Raw genomic sequence first — 24261 nt, 5'->3', positions numbered from 1 at the left:
TAAAAAACAAATAAAACAAAGTCTGCAATTCATTTACTACATGTAATTTCTGTAAAGATCCAATACTTGAAATGGCAGGTTCTAAAAAGTCCAGACAAATTGTAGACAGTATACTGAAAGAGAACGAGCACAGCCAAGACATGACAAAATAGTAACTAAGGGTAGAAATACAGGCATGCAACATTGTCCGGTTTTGATCTATTAAACACATTTTACAGTAAAACTAAGTAAAACAAATCCAAAATTTCCTTCAATGTCTGTAAACTTCAAATGAAACCATCTGTTGCATCTCAAAACACTATTTACAATTTATAAAAACATAGGATTACAGGGCTTTTGGATCACCTGTTCTCAAAGTAAAAGAAATATCAATCAACCTAAATGTCTCAACGGTCCATTAAACATAGTCCCTAATTTTATTTCTTCACTTCCCTGAATGTTGTTAGCATGACACTAATTGAAGTATGAACACATCTTTAATCAAAATCTGTGGTTGATGACATGGATCAAAATAAACAACAGAGACACAGTAAGAGGAGTGATGAACAAAAAAGATATCTAACTTATGTTTAAGTGATACTGAATGCAGCATAGTTTATTGCACAGTGCCACCTCATGGTCGACTTGCCAACAATGCATTACCCAATACCTAATTTCCACTTCACAGATGGAGGACTCGATGCAAGAACCAACAGCACAGCTAGAGAAGCATCGAGTTACGGGACCATACTGACCCGAGGGGGTTTTGAGGTAGTGCTTGTAGTGCAGTATGGCTTTAACATTTGTAAGCAAGGTGTTGTCACTATCATATTCATCAAATAATTTCTCATCAGAGTTTGGTGAGCCTAAGCAGATTTTTGTATTTACTTGGTGATTGGCGTTTTAGAACATTTTGTTAAGAGTGATAATTTTGGTATACAAATCCATCTATAGGCAAGCCTACATCTTGGTGAGTGTATCAAAATTGCAGACTAAAAAGAATCATCCCAATTTGTCATCAGTACCAAATACACCACTGTTTTCAAAATAACATGCGCTCTAAAAAGCCTTGAATCCACTAGAACATAATTATCAAAATTAATGCTTAATTTGTTAAATGTGTAATATTAGGTGACGACAAGAAAAGATTGTATTTCCCTCGAACTACAGGTCACACTTCATCCCCTTTTACTTTCACACTATACACATTTCTAGTGGCGTTGATCCACATTAATGTGCTTGAATAGTAGTTGACGGTAACAACAGAACCCACCTACCTCTACAGGTAGATGTTAATCTAAGCTTCCGGATAAGTACCCCCGCTATGAATCTTGAGCATAAATCTGTTCTTGTAAAAGGACCCTTGGTTTTTGATGGACATTGGGTATGATTCTATAACCCTTTAGCATTGGTGTACCTATTAAGTGCCCAGCAATGATAGGGCTGTAATACTGAAGCAGGAATGACTTAATATTAAAGTACTCCATGCTTGGGTCTCGTTTTTCATGTGAGAAATAATAGTAATAATAATAATAGTTCAGTTCGTGTAAAGTGCATAATACGTTATGAAATAACATCCCTATGCGCTTCCAAAGAGCTTAAAGTAATTATTACCCTAGCTTTAGCTCCGGCAGCCGTTATCAGCGCACAGTACATTTCAAGGAATAATCCTACCTGGGGGGTGTTTTATAAAGAGTTCGTAAAGTTATGCATGACTTTACGAACGACTTGTATATGAAGCGCCAGATAGGATACCCAAATTTTTTCCTGATATTTCCAATAACCTCAATTAAATTATTGCAAAAAATATGCTTTGCCTTAAAAATATTTGTTAGAATAAGAATGTTAATCTACATCTCAACAGTTCAACTTAATAAATAAAAATTGATAATGATTGAGCATCTCATTTGGCTTTTCATATACAAGTCGTTCGTAAAGTCATGCGTAACTTTACGAACAGCTTTATGAAACACCCCCCAGGTACCCATTTACCTCACCTGGGTTGAGTGTGGCAAATGTAGATCAATGTCTTGCCAAAGGACATTAGTGCCGCAGCGGGACTCGAACCGCGGACCTTGTGATCGACAGTCCGGAGACGTATCCACTTACCACAACACCTCTAAATAAGCTGTGCTCCAATGGTTTCTTGCTCATTCCGCATAGGTTTTAGGGTGTTGCTCGCGATGATTCTCTCTAACAAAGTCCATCATTTGAGCATCACTATTCAATTTCTTGGATCCATGAAACATGGACAATTTTAAGTCTGACATGGCTAAACATATATGTTATCATCACTATTTCTCATAACATAACAAAGAAAATTGAATGATGATTCAAAGATTGCTGAAAGAAAGTAGACTGATAACCAAAACTACCTCCAAAGCCAAAATAAGGAGTAGCACTGTAATGATGTCAAATCTCAAGCTCAAATCCTGTGTACAAAAATGAATTTTGTGAAAAACAAAGGCCTGTTGAATTTTAAATGAATTCCTGATAAACAGATATATTTTTTCAAAATTGTTAAGACAATGGGAACACAGCTGAAGGCACTTTGGTTGTGGGTGCCACGTACATGGAGAGGGTGCACTTACCAGCGTTCTATCTATTGTGTGTAGAAAGTAAGACACTGGCTTGCCTGTCCAGGAGACAGAGCCGCGGAGGGGGGACAGCTCCACCACGTCCATGATGCTGCCTATATCTGTGGGGACAAATATGAAGAATATTTAACTTCAACACCCGACCCAACTTTATTCAGTACCCGACCCCGATAGGCATCATTTAACAATGTTAAATATGAGATGCATGGCCCTACGTTTTATCAATGTCTGTGATATGGTGTAATATTGAAGCCCTTAAAAAATTGCGCTATAAAGTGATCATGAAGTGCCGCATAAAAATAAAAATCTTTGAGTGACCCCAATAGACTGTAGTATTATAAAAACAAATTCTGAAATTTTGATTTCCAATCTTAAATATCTTGATAATCGGACAGGTGATCGGTTTGTAAAAGTCATGGGGTTGCTGACTGACCTAAAGGTTTATAATTATTATTGCAGCATGAGCTAAATCCAGGATTTTGTTTCAGAATCTGAGACAAAGATACTCTAACCCTTTAACCTATTAGACCTGACAACCAATTGCAAAACTAACCTTCTACTTTTGATAACATTAATTCCAGAGTAATTGTTGATGGAGGAAATGTCAGTTCACCACTTAGTTGTATCATTATCAAGGAAATTAATGTATTATAATAGGAGGTCAGTACTAATGAGAAAAATTGCTGGATATTTTGAGGGTCTGGTTTGTCTTTACTGAATGCATACTTACAGCTCTTACCTTATTTTTCAGGAGCAAGTATTTATGATATACAGTGAAACCTGCTTTAGCGAACACCTGTTCAGAAAAACCACGTGTCTAAAGAGATCACATTTAGGGGTCACTACACACCGTTTCCTATTGAAACCTGTGCTAAAGTACTTGAATATCAAGACCACCTGCTTATTAAGACCACATTTCTTGCCTCCGAACACATCTCTATGAAGGCCTGTGTTCCCTTGGTGTTCTTTGGCCTACCATTTCAGAGGAAATAATAGTGATGATAATCAGGAGCGCCAGGAGTGTCAAGTCTGACAGACATGAGCGCTATACAAGAACCCACTATTATCATTACTATCTATGATGGAAATGCTTACCACTGAGATTTCTGTCTGTTATACGGAAGTTGAGAGGGCAGAAAGCTTTGGAGGACACGATCTTAGCACCTTCCTTCATGTTGGCAAACCTCTCCTTCAACTGAAATAGAAAACCATCAATCAAATATATATAATAAATAAAATAAATATAAAGTAATTGTGGGGTCAGTGACACAAAGACAAGACTCCATTATGGGCCATTTTGAGGAAAAAGAGGTTTATGTGTCATTGAGCACTTGGGCCTTCAGGAGTTAAGTCTATGTTTCACTAGCCATTAACTTCAATGGGGTGTTGGGTGGAGTTTAGTCTTTGTGTTTCCTGGAAAGCCCACATTTTTCTGAACATTTTGATATCAAATATTAATTTTGGCAAAATATGGAGTTACGTCTTTTTGTCACTGAACCCTCAATCTGTCCTTTGGCAAGGCATTAATCTACATTTGCCACTCCATACCCAGGAGAGAAATGGGAACCCAGTAGGATGACGAAAGCATTTGTGTCAAATTGCCATATGCCCCTCACTGTGACTATATGGTAGGAATACTCCCCAGGGGATGGAGATGATGAACATTTGTAATATCTGTAAAGCGCTTAGAGACAGTATTACATATTAAACTCTATATAAATCTGGATTATTATTATATCCATTATCAAATATGGCTGGTTTAATCACAAATGCACAAACTTTTGTACAGCTCCTGAAAGATTTATCCTGTAAGATTCATGTGATCATTTCAAATTCTAAATTTAATGACCAAATAAAATCCTTACAGATGCTCCATAACTTTTGCTTCTGAGAAGGGCAGTAATCAATAAAAAGAATGCATTCAAGTCTTTAAGGATTGAACTTACCTGGTGATCAACACGGGGGCCAAATGCAAAGTTGTTAACGAAGATGATGCTGTGTAAAAAGAAACAAAGAAATTGATGTTAGGTGATCTACAGTCGAATTCTGGACGCTTAGATATTGTGAATACGGGTAGCAATACATAACAACGTCCAACCAAATGATTTTGTATATCTCCATAACACAAAGGTTTGAAATAAATCAAAAATGGTAATGGCCAATCAGGATAATCCTTGCATGCATAAATTGTTAACAACGCTGACTAATGCCCAATCAGAATCGTTCTTCAAAATTGCAATCAATCGCAAAATGTTGAAAGTGTTTTAATACATGTTGTTGTCTTTTCAAACTTGGTGAAAAAAAACATAGGAAGTGGACAAAAAAAACAAGAATTTGTCGTGAGATATTACTTGCCTTGAGTAAACGCAGTTTGAAATAATAATTCACTTCTATTGAATTGATTTATTGAGAGAATAATGTTAGCGTCTGTAAGGGCAAGCATAGAACAACCTGGCAAAATTGTTAAAGCGATACTGAACTGGTGAAGAACTGGTGAACGTTCTGCCCCGGCGTACTGTAAATTGCACAACACCATTGCATGTTCAACTTGCCCACAGTGCATAACCCAATAACTAACAAAAAACCAACAGCGTAGCTAGGGAAGCAGCTCGTTATGGGACCATACTGCTACAGCTGACCTGAGATGGCGCTAGAGGCGATTGTCCTGTAGTGCTTCTAAAACAATGTGGCTTTAAAGCCTGACTGCACTACTTGTAGCTACTTGCTACCTCTATATAGAAAACAATGCCCAAGTGATGCCCATTGGTCCCCCGTGATCCTCTTTTTCTGATGTTAAAGTGAGGGCTGAGTTGATGAGATAGCAACCTGTCAGTGTCCACGATGGGTGGTCTAATCCCTCCAGGCCAAACTAGGACAGACAGGCTTTAAGAGCAAGAAAGGAGTATGTCTCACTTGGAACTTGCTATTTTCTCCTTCATGGTGTCAGAGAGGAAATCACCATGGTCCAGTAGAAAGAAGCTGTGTTCCTTCCCATACCACTTCATCCAACGCTTGTATTCCTTTTGCATCCCCTATAAGAGAGTGAGAAAGAGATTTGCAATGAGTGTATCAAACATAAAAGGTTCAGATTTAAAGATATACAGAGCTGCCAACCTTTGGAAGTACAAATTAGTACTCAGCACCTCCAAAATTAGTATTTTACCATCAAAATTAGTATTTTTCAACCGGCCTACCTTTCACCTATTAAACACCTATTGATGTCGTAACGCAGCGCAAATGCAAACCGTTAAGACCATATTTTACTGATACATTTGACGTAAAACACACCAAACAACATAACAAAAATTAACCCAGAAGAAAGAAAGAGGATAAATACTGTTGCAAACTGTGGAATAAATCAGACATACCAACACCAGAGATGCCAACTTTTGGAAATCAAAAATGAGGAGGATTTGAAAACGACACCAAATAATGTGCGCATAGCGTACATCTCGAGCGCGGAGCGCCCGGGGTCCAGGGCCCGCCTTCGGGCCCTGGAAGCTCTGGGGTTCTAGATGTTCTCTGGTGCAATATGAGCCTTATTTTGGAGCATTTTACATGTGTATTTAGTTAAATAATTCCCATTAAAAAAAAAAAATAACGTAGTACAAAATGCATGATGAATACCTCTTTCAGACTTCAAAATAGATCTACAGCAGGTCTACTGGATACTGTATTCGGTCTTATAGTTATACATGTACTTTTGAGACCATTTCTTGGTCTTCTTTTGCTGATTTCGCTATTCCTTGTCAATATCCACGCATTGTTTGAAACTTTGAAACTCGACCATCTTCAACTCCAGCGTCCGCTCACACATCGCGCGGCCGGGACTGCCGGCCTAGTCTGCAGTAAAATCCCAGTAGGCATATCGCATGCAGCTGCAATATGCAAGATGAATTTCTCTTTCAGACTTCCGAATACACAGGTACTGGATACTGGATTCGGTCTTATAGTACTTCTGTGAACATTTCTTGGTCTTCTTTTGCCGATTTCCCACCATTCTGTGTCAATATCCACGTATTGGTTACGCCGAAATGGTCCTTCGATGTTCCACTGCGTGATTCGACTATCTTCAACTCCGGCGGCCGCTCACACATAGCGTGCGTGCAACATGAGCGAAACCAAAGCCTAAGGAGAATTTTGGTCTGTTTCGCAAACACTAGCGCGCTGACCATTAATCAAGTCCATTCGTTTATGTGCAGTTGTCCAAAAGAATTCGTAGATGGCGTGAACCAGTATTTGCCATGCTACACCCCCTTTAACATAACACTTCAATGTGTATGTTAATAAAACCATTTCAACAAATCCATACATAAACCCCTGCTGTAAGCCAAAGAAAGATCAGGAGGATGCAATATGAATAATATGAAATAAATTGTCTGGGATCCCTCACAGAAGCGACCAGAACATCACAAGATAGGATGATCTGGCTTGAGATCATGAAGCAGAAGCCATCACACATCCCCCAGATGGTGCGGAAGGCTTAGGTCAAGGTAGGTCAAGGAAATAAATTTATTTATGCACATCAAATAATACCACTTTACTGCTGACATATAATCTTCCACATCATCTCTAGGTTTTGTTGTTTCCTCTACCTCATGTCAATGATTTTCTTTCCATACCAGAATTCGCGCTTCCTAACCATCAAAAGCTATGATGCTCCATACTTACCTCTGAATAATGAGCTGGTACGTCCGCCTTCTCGATTCCATAGGCCAGCTTACATGATGTTGCAGCAGCCACTTGTAACACCACATTCCCAACACCTGGGCAAGAAATGATTACAAATGAATATGAATGTAATCAAATACATGTACTGTGAGAAACATAAATGCAAGTTACCTTTACATTTGCTATTCCTGGTATACTTTCAAACACTTGGCTAAATTCTGGATCTAACAGAATTCCCTAAACATATCATTTCTTGCACATTTTATGTAGGATCAAACTTAAAAATAATGTAGATGATGGAAATAGTCACAGAATTTGGCATTGTACGGGTTTCAACCTTTAAAAAACATATATTCTAAAAATGTCCGATATTTGAATTAATAGTCAACTTGTTTCCCCACTTTTCTTTGGAAGGACAAATCTAAAGTCATATTTGCCTGACTGTATTTGTTTTCCCTAAAGGAAAATGAAAGATTGTGTTCTGTTCCTGGTTAAAAAAAAAAAAAAAAAGTAATTTTCTGCAGATTTATGAAAGATGTCATTTTGAATAATCCCAAGTGGAAATTCCCTGAAGAGGAAATGGAATATGAAACCATCAAAACACTCTTCTTCTTCCTGCTTTACCTATTCCTCCTACTCCAACTGCAAAGACGCTCATGAACAGTCACTCCTTTTTTTTCAATTGTAGGACAAGCAAAGTCATAATAAAATGTATTGAAATACAGTCAAACCTGTCAATAGCGACTGCCCAAGGGAAACGCAAAAAGCGGTCTTTGTAGACAGGTGGTCACTAAAGCAGGTTTGACTGTAATTCTATGGACATGAATGCTAAGATGATTGTTTTAGGTTCCTTGCTTAATGTGTATCATGTGCTCTACAGCACACCACTATTTTTCTATTTATAAGCAATACACAATGATTTATATCTACTTCCATGTTGAGATGATTTTGTTCAAAAGTTTAAGCTATGCCTATACGTAGGCATAGCTTAAACTTTTGAACAAAATCATCTCAACATGGAAGTAGATATAAATCATTGTGTATTGCTTATAAATAGAAAAATAGTGGTGTCTCCCCACTGAAGATTTATTACCTTGTAAACAGGGACCTGAAATGGGCCCAACAGATACAAACAGGTGCACTTTCTTTATATCTGCGGAAATATTTACAGGGATTTCTCAATAAAAATTAGCGTGAAAATGGATGCAAGCATGGTAAAAAGTCACGTTTGTTCTGTAAGAGACCAAGCCTGAAAAAGCCTGCAACAGTGAGGTATCAGGGACAAAATTCACGACTGAAATCTCGTAACCCTCCATAGCTCATCAGTGAATATCTTAGAATAAAGCAAAACAAAAGGATCCTTACCACTGCCAAGATCTATGAATACATCATCCTCATTGATCTTCACATGTTCCAACATTTGAGCCACCAGATCATATGAAGTCTCTCCATACACCTTCAGAATTCAGGAAACAAACAAAATTTTAACTACAAATCTGAACATTTTATTTGTTTTCACTTTGAAAAGGTTGAATGAGAATCATGATTTGTTGGAAATTAAAATAATAAAGCAAGTCTGATATTTGTTCAGATTTTTAAAGATTTAGTTTAAACAAGATGCACATTTTTAGACTGACATTTCTCAGAGGCACTGACGAGACTTGTGTATTTTAGTACCAAAATGTTCATAAATAATTTCAGATGGGAGGCATGTATTGCAGTAAAGTTTTATACACAATTCTACTAAGACTGTGATGGAAAAACCCATGTCTGAAATCACACGCTATTATGTCTGTAGCCCACTGCCAGCAGCTTACACTATCTTAACACTGGCAAAATATTAAAATACCAAATCTCTCCTTGTACTACAACTACATGTACGCACAACTAGGCGTTGTGGCGTGCGCCTGTAATCCAGCTAAAAAGTGGAAGTTACAAACTGATTCAGCCGAGGACGCAGGTTCGAAACTGAGTCACGTCTTTCGGATGGTGACGTTTAAAGGTCGGTCCCAGACGTAAATAATCATATCTGATTGATACATGTCTGTAAAAACCCAATACACACACACACACACAAATTTTAAGCTATAGAACATGTTGAATAATGATACTAAGTTAGACAGTACCACCTGTGCGCTTAGAAACGCCTGTATAAAGTGCCCTATAATTATAATTATTAAATTATTAAACTTGGGGCTCTCTAACATTTATTCGTCATTTCAGCTACAAAACAATTTTAGGAAAGAAGAAGAGGACTATACTGTACCTCAGGTGAGAATGGTTCATAGCAGTTGAGCTTGTCAGGATCATCTATGGCATGGGCGTAGGTTTGTTGCATGATATGCTTCAGCAGACCAGGCGTTGCTCTCTTGGAAATGGGCGAGTCGCATGATGATACTTTCCACTGCAAATTATAAAATGGATGTACAATCGTCTAACAAAATGCCCCAGAAGACGAATAGGTAATCAATCAATACTTTGGTTAGGATATTACAGTAAAGTAAAGAACTATGTCATTAATTGGGTAAATAAATATGGTTAGGTGTTAAAGGAACAGTTGAGTTCTTGTTTAAGACCGCAAATGCCTTCAAAGTGCATGGTTATTGCTTTTATATAGCATTTCTAGTGCCCGTTAAGGACCTAAAATTGCTATGAAGGTCATTTTAGACCCCAAAATGTGTGAAATTTAGATTAAATCAGATGATACCAATTCAGCTCCACTTACCCCAAAATACAGGGACCGTTAATTTAATAATAATAACAGTTCATGAGCCGACTAGATGTGCGTATTATAACCAACCCGAAAAAGCAAACAAAAAGCCAACATTGGCATCGGCTAGAATAAAACGTACAAGGCGCTATTTCGTTTTTCAATGGCTGGTTTAAAATTATCCATTATTTTGAGGAGCCCCACAATTAGAAATGGTTATATTTATGGATATTGCAGCCGTCTGTGAACCGATTTTGATCAAACAAATTGTATGCCTTCAAATTTGAATCAGTTTTTCATTATCTCACCAAAAAAATATTTAGTGTATTGCCCTCTATACCAAAAACTCAACTATCCCTGTAACTACTAAATTAGCAGGTGAGGAAATAAATGGATGATATGACATTTATTGCCATTCACATTAGATAACTTATTTTATCAAAAGAGTCCCTTGTGAAATAAAGTAGCCAATGGCATAGCCAAAGTTCAACAATCATATCATCACTTCCTGTTGTATAGCTTAAGCAAGACGTCATCCAGTACTTACCAATTGTCTTATTGCATCAATAGTCCTGTTGTATTTGTCACACAGTGTCAACATACTTTCATAGCTGCATAACAAAGCAAGAAAAGTCATCAATATTCCTGTAATTTTCACCTTTATGTATACTAACAAATGCAATAATTGCAGTTTATGTCACAAATGTATTAAGATTATAATTATGTCCTGTGATAATAAGCATCAACTTGAGTGTGTGTACATGTATTCTTATAAAAATTATAAATTAAAAACTGTTACATCATAAAAAATCAAAACACATTTGCCCTCTTGAGTGGCCAAGCCTTTCCGTAAGTCGAAGCAGATGGGGGACCAAATATCTAACAAAGCGGCTCCCGGTCCTTAGATTTTTAAGAGAACCGCAAGCTGTTTTTTCCAGGACCAGGAGCCATTTCCCAAATTAATCAAAATATGTATTCTTTTAAATTATTTGTTAACTGTTACCTTCATTAGTCTATCAGAACACTATAGTTTTCATGAATAGGAGATGTGAAATCAAAGCTTGGATTGCGATTATTCTGGCCCTGTACACTTGAGCTATACCAAACTTGAGAATCGTTTTTCAAAGTAAAGTATTCACAACGAAGTCTAACTTTGAGACGGTGTGAGAGTGTTGCTTGCACGCTCTCCTTCTCCGCCCTACACGGTGGCTAGGAGATAACGTCCGCACGTAGTCGTTCCACATTTGTTTCGGGGCTATTTTGGACCATTTCATTTTTTTTAAGTTGCCCCTGTAATCGGCACCTGGGACTCATTGTTTCCATCTTTCCGGGCGCCAAAAGGTCAAGGACCGTTGGGTAAAAAGCGCTGGGCGCCTGCTTACGGAAAGGCTTGTGAGTGAGTGGCTATCCTTATCTTATACAAGTTCTCACCTGGATGTGTCGTAATCATTCAAGACATTGTTCTCCATAGCAAGCATTAGCTGAGGAATATCCTCACATACCCATCTGGATAGGATAAGAAAACAAAGCCATGCCGATATGAATGAAATATGGTCAACTAAGGAAAAGCCGGTCTTACATAATAGCTAATCCTGCAGAGTGCGAATTATAGATTGAAATAATGTAATAACAATTTCAATAGTTGTAAAACTCTTTAATGATGGTAAGGATTTTATATAATAATCATTCCTAGTAGTTTAATAAAAGCAAGCTGTAAGCTGACACAATGATCAGTTTAAAAATTTGCCATGAAAAAATCAATAGTGGAAGCTCTTCTTCTTCTTCCTGAATTTGCTCTAGTAAATGTTTTATGTTGTGACAAATTTTAAGAACTTCTTTGGTTTTTAAGCCATGTTCGCCTTGTTCCCCCTACTTTCCAAATCTAAATCCCTTATCGATCCTGTATACTATATTTTTTTTCTTCTTCACTGCATGTACAGTGTATTTGTAGCTGACAAAGAGAAGAAAGTCCAGTATAAATTCACACCCAATATGGCATAGATAGCCCCAAAACATAAAATGAAACTCACCTGATTGTGTCAACAATCTCAACAGCTCCATCTATCTTATCCTGGAAAAGAAAGAAAGAAATGATACAAAATTAACATAAATTCAAGTCAGGTCGAATGGATTCATCTTGAATTCCCCAGGGTAATTTATTATGTATATTAACTGACAAATCCTACTTATTTTGTCCCGTACCAATTACACCTACAATTTCAGCATTCCTAATGATTATTAGAAATATGAATCTAACAAAACCTCAAATTCTGACCAATTTTTTACATTTTTTTAAGGATGGACTCAGACATCCGGACAGTTTTTCACAAAACCGTCATTTAAGTAAAAGTTGGGTGACATCCCAATAAAATGTGTGTACCGGTATTAAATTTAACACCCATTTCAATGCAATGTTGGTGAACTTGTGATCATGACAGATTTGTGAAACGGTGCCCAGCTTGACACACAGAGACGGACTGTCCAGAAGATTACAGGATCATAAAAAATATATAAAAATCTATTGGAAGGACTGTATACTCGTACTCAAAGAGCGATAGAAGAGAACTGCCACAAAATTGAAGAGATTCTAAATCTAATATGTGGTTTAGATTTAGAATCTCTTTAATTAAGCCTGAACTGCTGTAGACAGAAATAACGATCTGGTAAGGGTAATTCTTTACAAAAACTGACATTTGTCAACCTTCCAGGCGCTACCCCTTATGGCATGCACAACATTAGGAGAATACTAGCGATTTTGTACCACATCTACTACAAACATTTTCTTTTTTAGACAACAAATCATGTTGACAATCTTTCTCAAATTATAAATGAATTTAGGAGCTAAATGAGCAAGCTATCGTATTAAGTCAAAGTACATATTTCATTTTTTTTTTTTTTTACTATTTTTATAATAACAGGGATTGTATATTAATTGCAGCCAAAGTAGAAATGAAGAAGACGTAAAGTCTGGAGAGAAAAACCTTCATTTATCTCTGTTCAGCCGAACAGACACATTCCCTCCACACACTACCCACAACTGTTTGCTTAGCCATGGTTTCGATCGTGTGACGTCATGCCTCGTCCAGCGACGTATGCGTGCAAGCTGTGCTGGCAGCTGTCCGATTAGCAGCCGACGAAGTTTCAATATGATATGGTTTAATATTATCGGATCATTATCAAGTTCTTTCTACCTAATTCACTGTAAGCCTTTCCCACAATGCAGTTAAAAAATGACATCATCGCATTTATACCGAGATCGTCGGAGCATCATTTACTTAAAGATAAACTTGAGTTCTGGTAAAAAAAGAAAATGAATTCTCACAGAATCTAACGAAACTTACACTGAATGTTCAAGATTACAAATAAATGTCATGTGCCAAACAATTTTGGAAGAAAATGTATACTGGCTGAATAATGAGCATAGAAAGATAAGGAAATCGGGGTAGTACTAGCCACGACACCATGTGTGTTGTCCCATATACATCTATCTGTGTAAGTGATTGTTACTTTACCAGGACTCTGCCAAATTTATGATGATTTTGATGACTCTAGAACCTTGCATTACACACCATTACCTACATGCTCAGGGCGCGACAAACCCGCTTGCCCGACGTCCCGGGGCAACCAAATTGAGCCGTCGGGCAAGTAAATCAAATTATCACTTGCCCGATTCGGGCAAGTGATACTTTTACAGTAATTTCCTAGTGTCCAAGAACTCTACCATTCACCCGTCAACTTCTTACCCGTCGTCAAAATCCAGAAGCAAAAAAGCGATCGTTCCGATTTCGAAAAAACTTCACAGACAGCTAGCCAGCTCAGCGCGCATGCAACAGTGACACTTCAAGCCATGAATGCCGCTCCGCCTCCACGCACGGCCGGCCGTGAGCTAGCTAGAGACAGCTAGCGCGATCGTACCAGCTGCGAGCTTATTCGCGCTCTCTCTCTCTAGCTCTGCAGGCCGCACCGACAGGCCTTTGCTATTCTCTGATTGCCGATTGGTTGAATCACGCCAAATATGACGTCATTATTCTAGGGAAATGAACACGTGCGAATCGGAATGGAATAAACAACAGGGATTTTCTAGTAAGTACAAAAAGTCAAATGTTTGATATTTATTCATAATGACTGTTAATGATTGTGAACATATTATTTAAAACTCGCTGCTCATATAAATCAGATGAATGTTTTTGTCTCGTTTTCAATTTATTACTGCGGTCTCAAGATCCGACCGAGCGAGTCATTTTGATAATAGTATCGAGACCCCCAGAATATAAGCCGTTGTTGTTTTGTTTTCATGGTTTTAGCGACGTTGTTTAGTCTAGTTTTCGCATACTTATCCGAGATTTATCGTAAAATATCTTCAATATTATTATTTAGTAAGAATTTACAAATTTTGGCATGATATTTATAGCAGTGAATGATGAAATAAAAATGTCCGTTAAAGTTTTGGGCAAGTGGAAATATTGTTTGGGCAAGTAAATTGAAAACCCACTTGCCCGACAGGGCAAGTGGTGAAAAAAATTCTTGTAGCACCCTGCATGCTATATGATCAACTTTTCTGATCCATTCCACACCTTTTCTTTCACAATGCAATCGCATTACCAGTATTCAAGTTTATCTTTAAAGCCTATCGTTTCCAGTACATTTTGACTGATTTTTTATAATTTGTGAATTATTGTGGAATATTTGTATGGATGTTTATCTATCAGTTGATGTTAGTTTTTCAAAGTGCGAGAAGACATTCATGCACATGCGATGGGATGTTGCTTTCAATATGAATGTAGCTGCCTCATGAATTATGCATAGGTCTACATGTACATGTAGACCCTATATGGATTTTGTGCATGCGATGTAGCTGTAAAGGACATTAGCCTAAAGCCAAAGGACATCGATGCGGAACTGTTAAACTCTGTACACAAGGCATGGGAAGCAAAACGTAGGCCCCTGTGCTACCCCATAGCCTACCTACGTAAATGTAATATATAGAGGCGGTCAGTGAAGCCAGACGTACACCTCATGACCTGTACTCCCAGCGGAACAACCCTCATTATCAGAGACTTAAAGCTAAAGACCAGTTATGGTCATGCGATTGCATTGTGAAAGAAACGTTGTGAAATCGAAAAAAGGTTGATCATCTAGCATAGATGTACTGCAAGGTTCTGGAATCATCAAAATGATAAGAAATTTGGCCAAGTCTTCATAAAGTTAGAAGCACTGTACATAGAAAGATGTGACTACACAATGTGCGCGACACATGTATTTATATCTCTCAACAGGCAAGAGATACACTAATTACCAAATATAGTAGGCGGTTTCCCGTCAAAATTGTTATCATCATGTAATATTCAAAACATATTCTTTCACATGAGTGGTAAAAAGAGCTTCCATTTCATTTTTTGAAATTGGGGCGTTTCCAATACTGGTCTTTACCTTTAAAGATAAACTTGAGTTCTGGTAAAAAAAGAAAATGAATTCTCACAGAAACTAACGAAACTTACACTGAATGTTCAAGATTACAAATAAATGTCATGTGCCAAACAATTTTGGAAGAAAATGTATACTGGCTGAGTAATAAGCATAGAAAGATAAGGAAATCAGGGTAGTACTAGCCCCGACACCATATGTGTTGTCCCATATACATCTTTCTGTGTAAGTGATTGTTACTTTACCAAGACTCTGCCAAATTTATGATGATTTTGATGACTCCAGAACCTTGCATTACACACCATTACTTATAATAATAATAATAATAAAAACGTTACTTATAAAGCGCTTACCACCGAAGTCTCTAAGCGCTATACACACAAAATAGACTGATATACAATTACATCTTATGGGCAATTCCATGATTAGGTGGACATGAGTAAAAAATTTAGAATTCAAATTTTCTTTTTTTTTGTTTTTGTATTTGACTAAAGACACCACAAAGTATCTGAAAAAAATATTTTCCACACCATACATTTGGTATAAGTGAGTGAAAATTGCAAATGAACATTGTTCATGTTTTCCTGTGAAATTTGTAATATAAGAGGAAAAAAAGTTATTTAAGTCATTATCAACATAAAAGTAACTATATCCTCACAAACCTATTGAATTTATTGAGGGAGTACAATGCCCTCATGGTTTCATTAAGCAAAATTCAAGTTAAAAAGTGATTTAGTCTACAGTTCACGAAATTCCAAACCCTTGATACGCCATGTAACGTTACCAACCAAAACATGAATTTATTTTTCTGGAGAGAAAATCTGGGGGCTATTAATTGTCATATTTCAAATTTTCCTTTCCTATACAATGCTCTATTGAAGTAAAGGAACCAGAATTACAAATATTCTATGATGTAGAAAATATTAGCAGTCAAAATCTGTAACGTTACCAACCATGTAACGTTACCAACCAGGCTTAAGGATTGTAACGTTACCAACCATGATATTAGTGCCAGGAGATACTTATTTGTAAGCCTTAATCAGAAGAAAGTGAAGTGATTCTTTAACTAAGACAAGAGATGGCAGTATAGAACATTTATTAAAGGCATGTGACAGCCATGTGACAACCATTTAAACAGCATCATATCTGTGTAGAATCCATGCAGCATCACATTTGGGAAGAGTCAAATCATCTTTACTGTATTAAAACTCTTCTTGAATCTTTCTCCATGAAAGCAGTTCTAATTAGCAAAACTTGTTGAATCTCAATCTACTGTCACCCAGTGTCAGCATCTGGTAAGTTTATTTATTTTCAATTGTAGTAACTGTAATCTTTATTTATGTTTCTTGAAATACTTTAAGATCAGGCTAGGCTACTTTCTACAGTCTTCATTGTATGTACAGTTCACACTACACTTTTTAAAGTCAACATTGGCAATTGATAGTACATAAAATATTTAGTATCAACTACATGTACATGCAAATGTACATGTACATCAACTAGATGGAATAGATGCAAATGAAAAAGTGAAGGTTAATGAACTTTTTTGTATTTGTTTTTATGTGCATTGGCTAATTTGTTGCCGTGGAAACTTTCATCTTAATCCGAATGCAGTTGTTTAACACTTTGAGAAAACATGGCAATTGACCTTTACTCAAATTTCCAAAGGATACATTAAATATTATGGGAAATCATGAATTTTAAGTTATATGATTTCTTGTAAATTAGAAAAAAAAAGTGATTTTATTCATAATTGTTATATTGTATCAATTTTTCTGTATGGTGACTTTCCAACACTTATCCAGATTCGCACTAATAGAAGGATTCTAATACCAATTACGAATCTGGAAATCTTTGTTCATCCTGATTATTTTTTTTTTTTAAAGATTTGGTTTGTACAAAAATATTTTAAAAAATTATAATTATTTTTTGATATATAGGTCATCATGCCCAAGTTTACGAAGAAAGAGAAACAAAGGCACTACATAGAAAAGATGAAGAGGATGGGGAAGTATGAAGAATACTTGAAGAAAAAAGCAGCAGCCATGAAGAGGTGCTGGGAGAAGCAAAAGCTGAGAGAGAGGACCTTGCCAAAATATGCGAAAAAACAACTGGAAAGGGAGACGAAAGAAGCAACAAAAAAACGAGTAGCAAAGCACAGGAAATTGAAGAAAGAAAGAAAGGCAGAAGCAGAAGCAGAAGCAAGTCATGGGCCCTTCAAAAGTGCGATGGCACTCGCAAAAGCCACTGCCAGGGCACATCGGATAATGGATCGAGTACTCCCCGACACTCCTAAACGGCGAATTGTTGTCTCTCGCAAGTTGTATGAGAAAGAAGCTAAGCAAGGACATGAACTACCATCAGCTTCAGCAGAGAAAAGGAAGACGGGTCCTCCTAAAGTCAGTGAAGATACAGTGAAAGTCATCGAAGACTTCTATGAGAGAGATGATGTGAGTCGCCAGGCCCCAGGCAGAAAGGATGTAGTGACTATTTGGAATGCAGACGGAAAGAAGAAAATGCAGGCTAGACACCTCACTGCTTCAATTAAAGAGACATATGCCTTCTTTTGTGAGATTTACCCAGAAGTACATGTGGGAAAGTCCAAGTTTGCAGAGTGTCGCCCAAAGCATGTCCTGCTTAGCCAAAAGTTGCCACATAATGTCTGTCTCTGCAGGTACCACGAGAATGCCATTAATGCTTTTACTGCACTTCACAAGGCTCAACCAGAATTCCCTGCTTACACCCGTGATCTCCCAGCTTTGCTCCTTTGCAAGCAACCATCAAGAGAGTGCTGGATGAATGAATGTGCAGAATGCAAAGATGGAGCAGGATTTAGCAAAGCCTTCTCTTTTGAGGGATCCCTTAACTGCCCTTGCTCATGGCTTCAGTGGGAGACGGATAAAGATGGACGGATGATGAAGATTCAAGAGGAGGGAACTGTAGGAGAGCTAGTACAGCACATCACTGCCATCTTACCTCAGTTCCTGCAGCACTGCTATGTAAAGCGTGAGCAAGCATCAGCATACAATGCTCAGAGGGAAAAAGTTTCTCCTGAATCACATGACACCCACAGTGCCCTCCTCCAGGTGGATTTCTCTGAAAATTTTACATGCGTTGCTCAAGATGAAGTCCAGAGCGCACATTGGAATCAACGTCAAGTATCCCTCTTCACTGCAGCACTCTGGTACTCTGGATCTCTACATTCTCATATCCTGGCATCTGATGACCTCACACACTCCAAGGAAACCATCATAGCCTACCTTGATGTGCTGCTAGGATATCTACCAGATACGGTAACATCTATTTCTATCTGGTCAGATGGCCCAGCTTCGCAATTCAAAAATCGGTTTGTGGCAGCAGCACTCTGCACACTTCAAGAGGCTCACAAGATTCAAATCAAGTGGAACTTCTTTTCGACCTCCCATGGAAAAGGCCCCGTTGATGGGATTGGAGGGTCAGCCAAGCGCTTTGTGATGCAAAGAGTTCTGAGCCGCCAAGACATTGTAGCAGATGCAAGCAGCTTTGTTCTAGCAGCAAGCTTCATGGAGAATGTATGCGTCACAGAGGTCAAGTCAACAGAAATTGCTAAGCGGAATGAGAAGCTCAAATTGAAAGATGTTTTCATTCAGGCCAAGCCAATCACTGGCATCGGAAAGATGCATTTCCTGAAGGTCGTAAAGGATGAAGTGGTATCCCACATTCTCACAAAAGACAATAGGGCAGACAAGGATGATGTAGTGGTTACCCAAAGTGGTAGTAAGGCCATTGTAGTGGGAGATTGGTATGTGGTCGAGTACGAAGGAAAGAAATTTCCTGGTGAAGTTGTTGGGTTCACACGCAAGGGTGAGTTTCAGGTGTCAGTGATGGAGCCAGTGGGAAAGTACTGGAAATGGCCTACAAAAAAGGATGCCATTTTCTACATGGAGAGCAAGATGATTACAAAATTGGCTCCTCCAGAAGTTGTTAACAACCGTGGGCATTTCAAATTTTAGATTTGTATGGTATCAAGTAGGCCCTACATCAAATACATGCATTGGGTTATGGAATACAACCGCACATTTTTATTCTGAACTCTGTTAAACTTATCTCAACAAAAATAGTTACTTTGTGAAACCAAGTTATCATGTATGTTGACATGCATAATCCCATGGCAAATGGTGAACTTCAGAATCTAACATTTGGATAAAAAGTGTTGTAAATATGTTTGGATTGTTTCAAGTTGTGTCTGGGTAAGAGTTATAAATAACACTTACATTGATAACCATGTTAATTTACATGCAATTCCAAAGTGTATCTTTTGATTTTAAGGAAGGAGTACAGGTCTAAATCGACGGCAAATACATTCGTTAAAGAAGTTGTTAATAACCGTGGGCTTTTCAAATTTTAGATTTGTATGGTATCAAGTACATTTGTACATAAAATACATGCATTGGATTATGGAACAAAACAACACATTATCATTCTATTGTGTTATGGACTGAATATCTGCTCAATGTCTCTGTCATGATGTCATGAACTCTGTTAAAATTCTCTCAATAAAATAGTTACTTTGTGAAATCAAGTTATTATGTATGTTGACATGCATAATCCCACGACAAATGGTGAACTTCAGAATGTAACATTTGGATAAAAAGTGTTGTAAATATGTTTGGATTGTTTCAAATTGTGAGTTGGAGTTATAAATAACAGTTACATTGATAACTATGTTAATTTATATGTAATTGCAAAGTGTATCTTTTGATTTTAAGGAAGGAGTAGGTTTAACACTTGCTTTTTACAACGCTTATTTCTGCATGGACAAACTGTAACGTTACCAACCGGTAACGTTACCAACCATGAATTTTGGGTCTAATAAAAAATTGAAGAGTCAAGCTGCTAAAATTATTGGCTGAAATATTTATCATGACACTAGAATTGAAATGAATACGACACTTTGTTTGAGGTATCTCGCGTTTTAGGAAACTTTTGGTCTGAAGACACTGATTTTTTTCGCATGTCCTTTTTTTGTAACGTTACCAACCAACATTAAAAGTTACCATGGCGACTCTAATATTTGTTCAATTGTATTCATTCTTTTTTATATTATAGACCTAGGGTGGGTGAACATATTGTAACATGATTGTGACTTGAAATGAATAGATGGTGATGTAGTAGTAAAATGAAATATGAAAATTTGCTTAAATGTAACGTTACCAATTGTGGAATTGCCCCTATACAAAACTAAAAATGCAAATAAACCTACAAATAACAATACATATGGAATACACATCAAAGTGAACAGAGATAATTAATCATCGAACGCAATTTTGAATAAATGTGTCTTGAGACTAGTTTTGAATAGGTTAACGGTTTGACAGTTTTTTACATTTAAAGGTAATTTGTTCCAAAGTTCAGCAGAAGCTTTGCGAAAGGAGCGATTACCATAAGAGAGAGTTGACACAGAAGTAGATACGAGGTTTAATTGTGAAGATGACCGTAAATTGCGTGAGGGTTTGTATTCCTCGATTAATTCTTGCAGATAAATTGGTGCCAATTCATGAATGCATTTATAAGTTAATTTGTACATAATGCGGTACGTCACCGGCAACCAATGCAATTCGCGAAGTACTGGGGTGATGTGTTCACAAGAACGTGTGCGTGTTACAAGCCTGGCAGCAGAGTTTTGGATTCTCTGGAGTTTTGCAATGTGCGACTCCGGAAGGCCATAAAGAAGGCTGTTGCATGCTATATGATCAACTTTTCTGATCCATTCCACACCTTTTCTTTCACAATGCAATCGCATTACCAGAACTCAAGTTTATCTTTAAGCTGTACATAGGTCTAGAACTGCTGAAGCCAAATCTTTGCCTTGCCCTTGCCATTGGCATGATTGGCATTGGCCTTATCTTGGCAAAACACCAAAAGGGCATGTTCCGGCTTCAGTAGGGGCGGTGGTCCAAGAATAAGGATCGTCTTCGTAAACGCGGACAGACGGGTCCACAAAAAATAAAGATCATCAGCATTTTCGCAGACGATTCTTATTTCCGATTCGCGGCATTGCCATTGGCATTGCGGAAAAAAACAGATTCCTCTATGATTTTCTCAATGCATTTCACAGTGACTTTGTACAGAGACTTTTCATGTTATGAGCGATAAATCCTCGGAAGGCGGAAAGTAGACAGTAGATCTAGAGTAGAGTCTCCGGTTTGCGGCATCGCCCGGTTTGCGGCCAGGGGTATTTGTTTCAAAAATAAAATGAATATGACTCGATAATAATCATTGAAACCTACCGTGGATTCCACGGTAAGTTCTGCTTTGCCGAAAATGTCCGTAGCAGGTGCTCCTATCGGTACGGAGTATCCGTCAGCGATGTCGGAAATCTACGGCACCAGTCGCCGATGAAAATTCCAGCAGGTGCTAACTTTTAAGTTAAGAGATCGGGGCATGACTAGATCAATATTGTAGCTCTATTTGTCCGATATTTGTCCGATTGGAGGTGAAATTTGATGTTTTTGTGGAAGTATGATGGCTGTGGTCTGTCTCCTATCGCAGATATTTTGATTGTGCCACCGCATGGCTAGTTGCATGGGGTGACCGCAAACCGGCACGTAATTACGTGTTTTTCTGGTTTGCGGCAGGGGGTGTTAATACACACATAACATGCGGGATCGTGTATGATGGTATGTGTGCTGATGTGTGTACCCCCTATGACCCAATAGTTTCTAGTAGTACGTACCCCCGTATGGGATGATCCATTCGAGGAAAAGGTGAAATTGTTTAAAACTTCACAAATTTACCGTAGCAACAGATAAACATGAGAATTTGGGTTACCCGTAGTAATTTGGTACATGCTTTCATCGTGACGTAGCGCATAAAGCTTTGTGACGTACGCGTGCCGCAAACCGGTACTGCGTGCCCGCAAACCGGGGAACTCGAAGCATTTCGAAACATGGTCAATGCTGACCACGCTGTGGGTCAGTTTGGTTATTTGTGACTTCTATTTAATAAGTAAGTATATGGACTCTTTATTGAGGGTATTGAAGTATTCTGTGAGTATTCCAATAAAAATAGAATCGGCAGTTCCCGCCGATCGGCCGCAGACCGGAGCCACTACTCTAAACCAGAGTATTTGAATGCACGGAATCCGTTTTTCGCATTGCCAGCGCGTGGATCGAGAACCCGTAACCCGCAGAGCACCTAAGAAAATAAAAAAAGTTTGCATAAAGCGGACGATCCTAATTTTTTTTAACGCGATTTGTCCGTTTTTATGAGGTTATTCTCGTTTACGCGGACGATCCTCTTTTTCGGACAAGCGCGCCCCCCTGCTGATGTTGTTTGTGGCAAGCACATTATTTGTGAAAAGTGCATGATTTTGATCTGTGTTTACACTTAGTTTAGGACTCCGTGCCAATCGGCTTGTGAGTTGTGTGCTGTAGATCTAACAAGTAACAGTAATAAATAATAAAACAAGTTGGACTCTACTACACCCGCACCACACGTACACTCACTCACGACGATCTAGGGCTAGGCCAGATACACGAAACTGTATTGAATCTCTACACACTTTTCGGATCAGGCCATAGACATAGCCGTGAACCGTGTACGTACACTGTAGGCGGCCTCGCGTAGTATTTCACTCACTCATGCATGCGGTCACATAAATACGGTAATCAAAATACTTACCGTGTGCTGAAGAGGCCACACATAAACAGCCGGTTCAACACCTGCTGGACTATGTAATCGTAACTCTGTTGCCATTTTGGAACTCTGTTATCCTTCAGTCCTCATGTAATCGTCTTTAAACTCCAAAATCACGAGACTATCGACTCATTTTCGGTTTGGAATCCCCCCTCACTTTTCCCCGCATATCGACCTCGCACTTCCGTACAAAGACGCCTCGCGGAGGTGCCAAATCATGTGACCTGAATACCCGATTGTGATTGGCTGATACAATGATAGACGATGTTTTTATTATGATAATTGATATCATCCTTCTCTTCTCTCACGTCCGAAATATATAATTTTGACGAAGGTGTGAGGTGTGTATCGTCAGCTCAGACGCACTGTAATGGAATTAGAAATGCTCTTTTTAAAGATTCTCAAATACGTGATGTCAGAGATGACGTCAGCAATACTTTCACTTTTCTTCTTTGTGATATTCGTTTACATGTACACGTAGTACGAAACAGAAATTGAGTCTTGATTTGAAAGTGATGAAATTAGAAAAGTATATAACCAAGGAAAAACATCGCTTTCTTTCTGTTTTGTGTATCTTCTCCCCGGATCTATACTCATTTCGGATGGTGACGTTAAAGGTCGGTCCTCAGACGTAAATAATCATATCTGATTGATAAGCGTCTGTAAAACCCAATTACACACACACACACACACATGCACACATACCTTTCTCCTTTTTTTCTCTCTCTCTCTCTCGATCTCTTTCTCTCTCTCTCTCTCTCTCTCTCTCTCTTTGTTTACTTTTTGTTGTTGTTTACAATTGTTTGTATGCTAGTTTTTATCATTGTGTAGTGTTGTTATTTCAAATTCAACTAATTCATTTAGTTCAATTAATATCATTTCAATTCAAAGCTCAACTCCATAATGTAGGCCTATATATCATACACAAAAATACAAAACAATGATGCTCATTAGACGAAGAAATTGTTTTGCACATTTTCGCCCTTAGGGCTTTGTCAAGTAATGATCATTTTATTTGACCTTGAAAAATGTTATTGTTATTTTCTCTCACTCCGAGCAGGAATCTAGAAGATGTCTTCGATATTATGTGTATACCCCTCTGGAACTCCCTCACTGATTCATCGCGACACCGACAAGTACGGTACATGACACTATTGGAGGAGCCTTAATTGAAATGTTTCAAACAGATAAACGGTGCCACAA

At 38.0% G+C, this 24261-nt stretch overlaps 1 protein-coding gene across 3 annotated transcripts in view; it reads right to left on the bottom strand.

The window, feature by feature from the left end:
- The window catches only part of LOC100891935 (histone-lysine N-methyltransferase, H3 lysine-79 specific), a 41961-nt gene extending 18680 nt beyond the window's left edge, over positions 1 to 23281 (bottom strand). The window contains exons 1-11 of one of the 3 annotated variants that reach the window (XM_030995951.1): positions 23044 to 23281; positions 11988 to 12028; positions 11389 to 11463; positions 10505 to 10568; positions 9514 to 9651; positions 8613 to 8703; positions 7248 to 7342; positions 5490 to 5608; positions 4523 to 4571; positions 3672 to 3771; positions 2571 to 2677 (exon numbers count right to left, since the gene is read on the bottom strand). In XM_030995951.1, coding sequence (XP_030851811.1) covers positions 2571 to 2677; positions 3672 to 3771; positions 4523 to 4571; positions 5490 to 5608; positions 7248 to 7342; positions 8613 to 8703; positions 9514 to 9651; positions 10505 to 10568; positions 11389 to 11463; positions 11988 to 12028; positions 23044 to 23118 — 954 coding nt within the window. In that variant the 5' untranslated portion in view covers positions 23119 to 23281. The remainder of the gene's footprint in view (positions 1 to 2570; positions 2678 to 3671; positions 3772 to 4522; positions 4572 to 5489; positions 5609 to 7247; positions 7343 to 8612; positions 8704 to 9513; positions 9652 to 10504; positions 10569 to 11388; positions 11464 to 11987; positions 12029 to 23043) is intronic. The other 2 variants (XM_030995950.1, XM_030995949.1) reach the window with 2 other exon arrangements.
- Between the last annotated feature and the right edge of the window lie 980 nt (positions 23282 to 24261).

This window comes from Strongylocentrotus purpuratus, unplaced genomic scaffold (assembly GCF_000002235.5).
Source record: "Strongylocentrotus purpuratus isolate Spur 01 unplaced genomic scaffold, Spur_5.0 spur5_scaffold_3, whole genome shotgun sequence".
In the NCBI taxonomy this organism is placed as follows: Eukaryota; Metazoa; Echinodermata; class Echinoidea; order Camarodonta; family Strongylocentrotidae; genus Strongylocentrotus; species Strongylocentrotus purpuratus.
The sequence above is the reverse complement of the archived record's forward strand: the minus strand, read 5'-3'. Positions and strand labels throughout refer to the sequence as shown.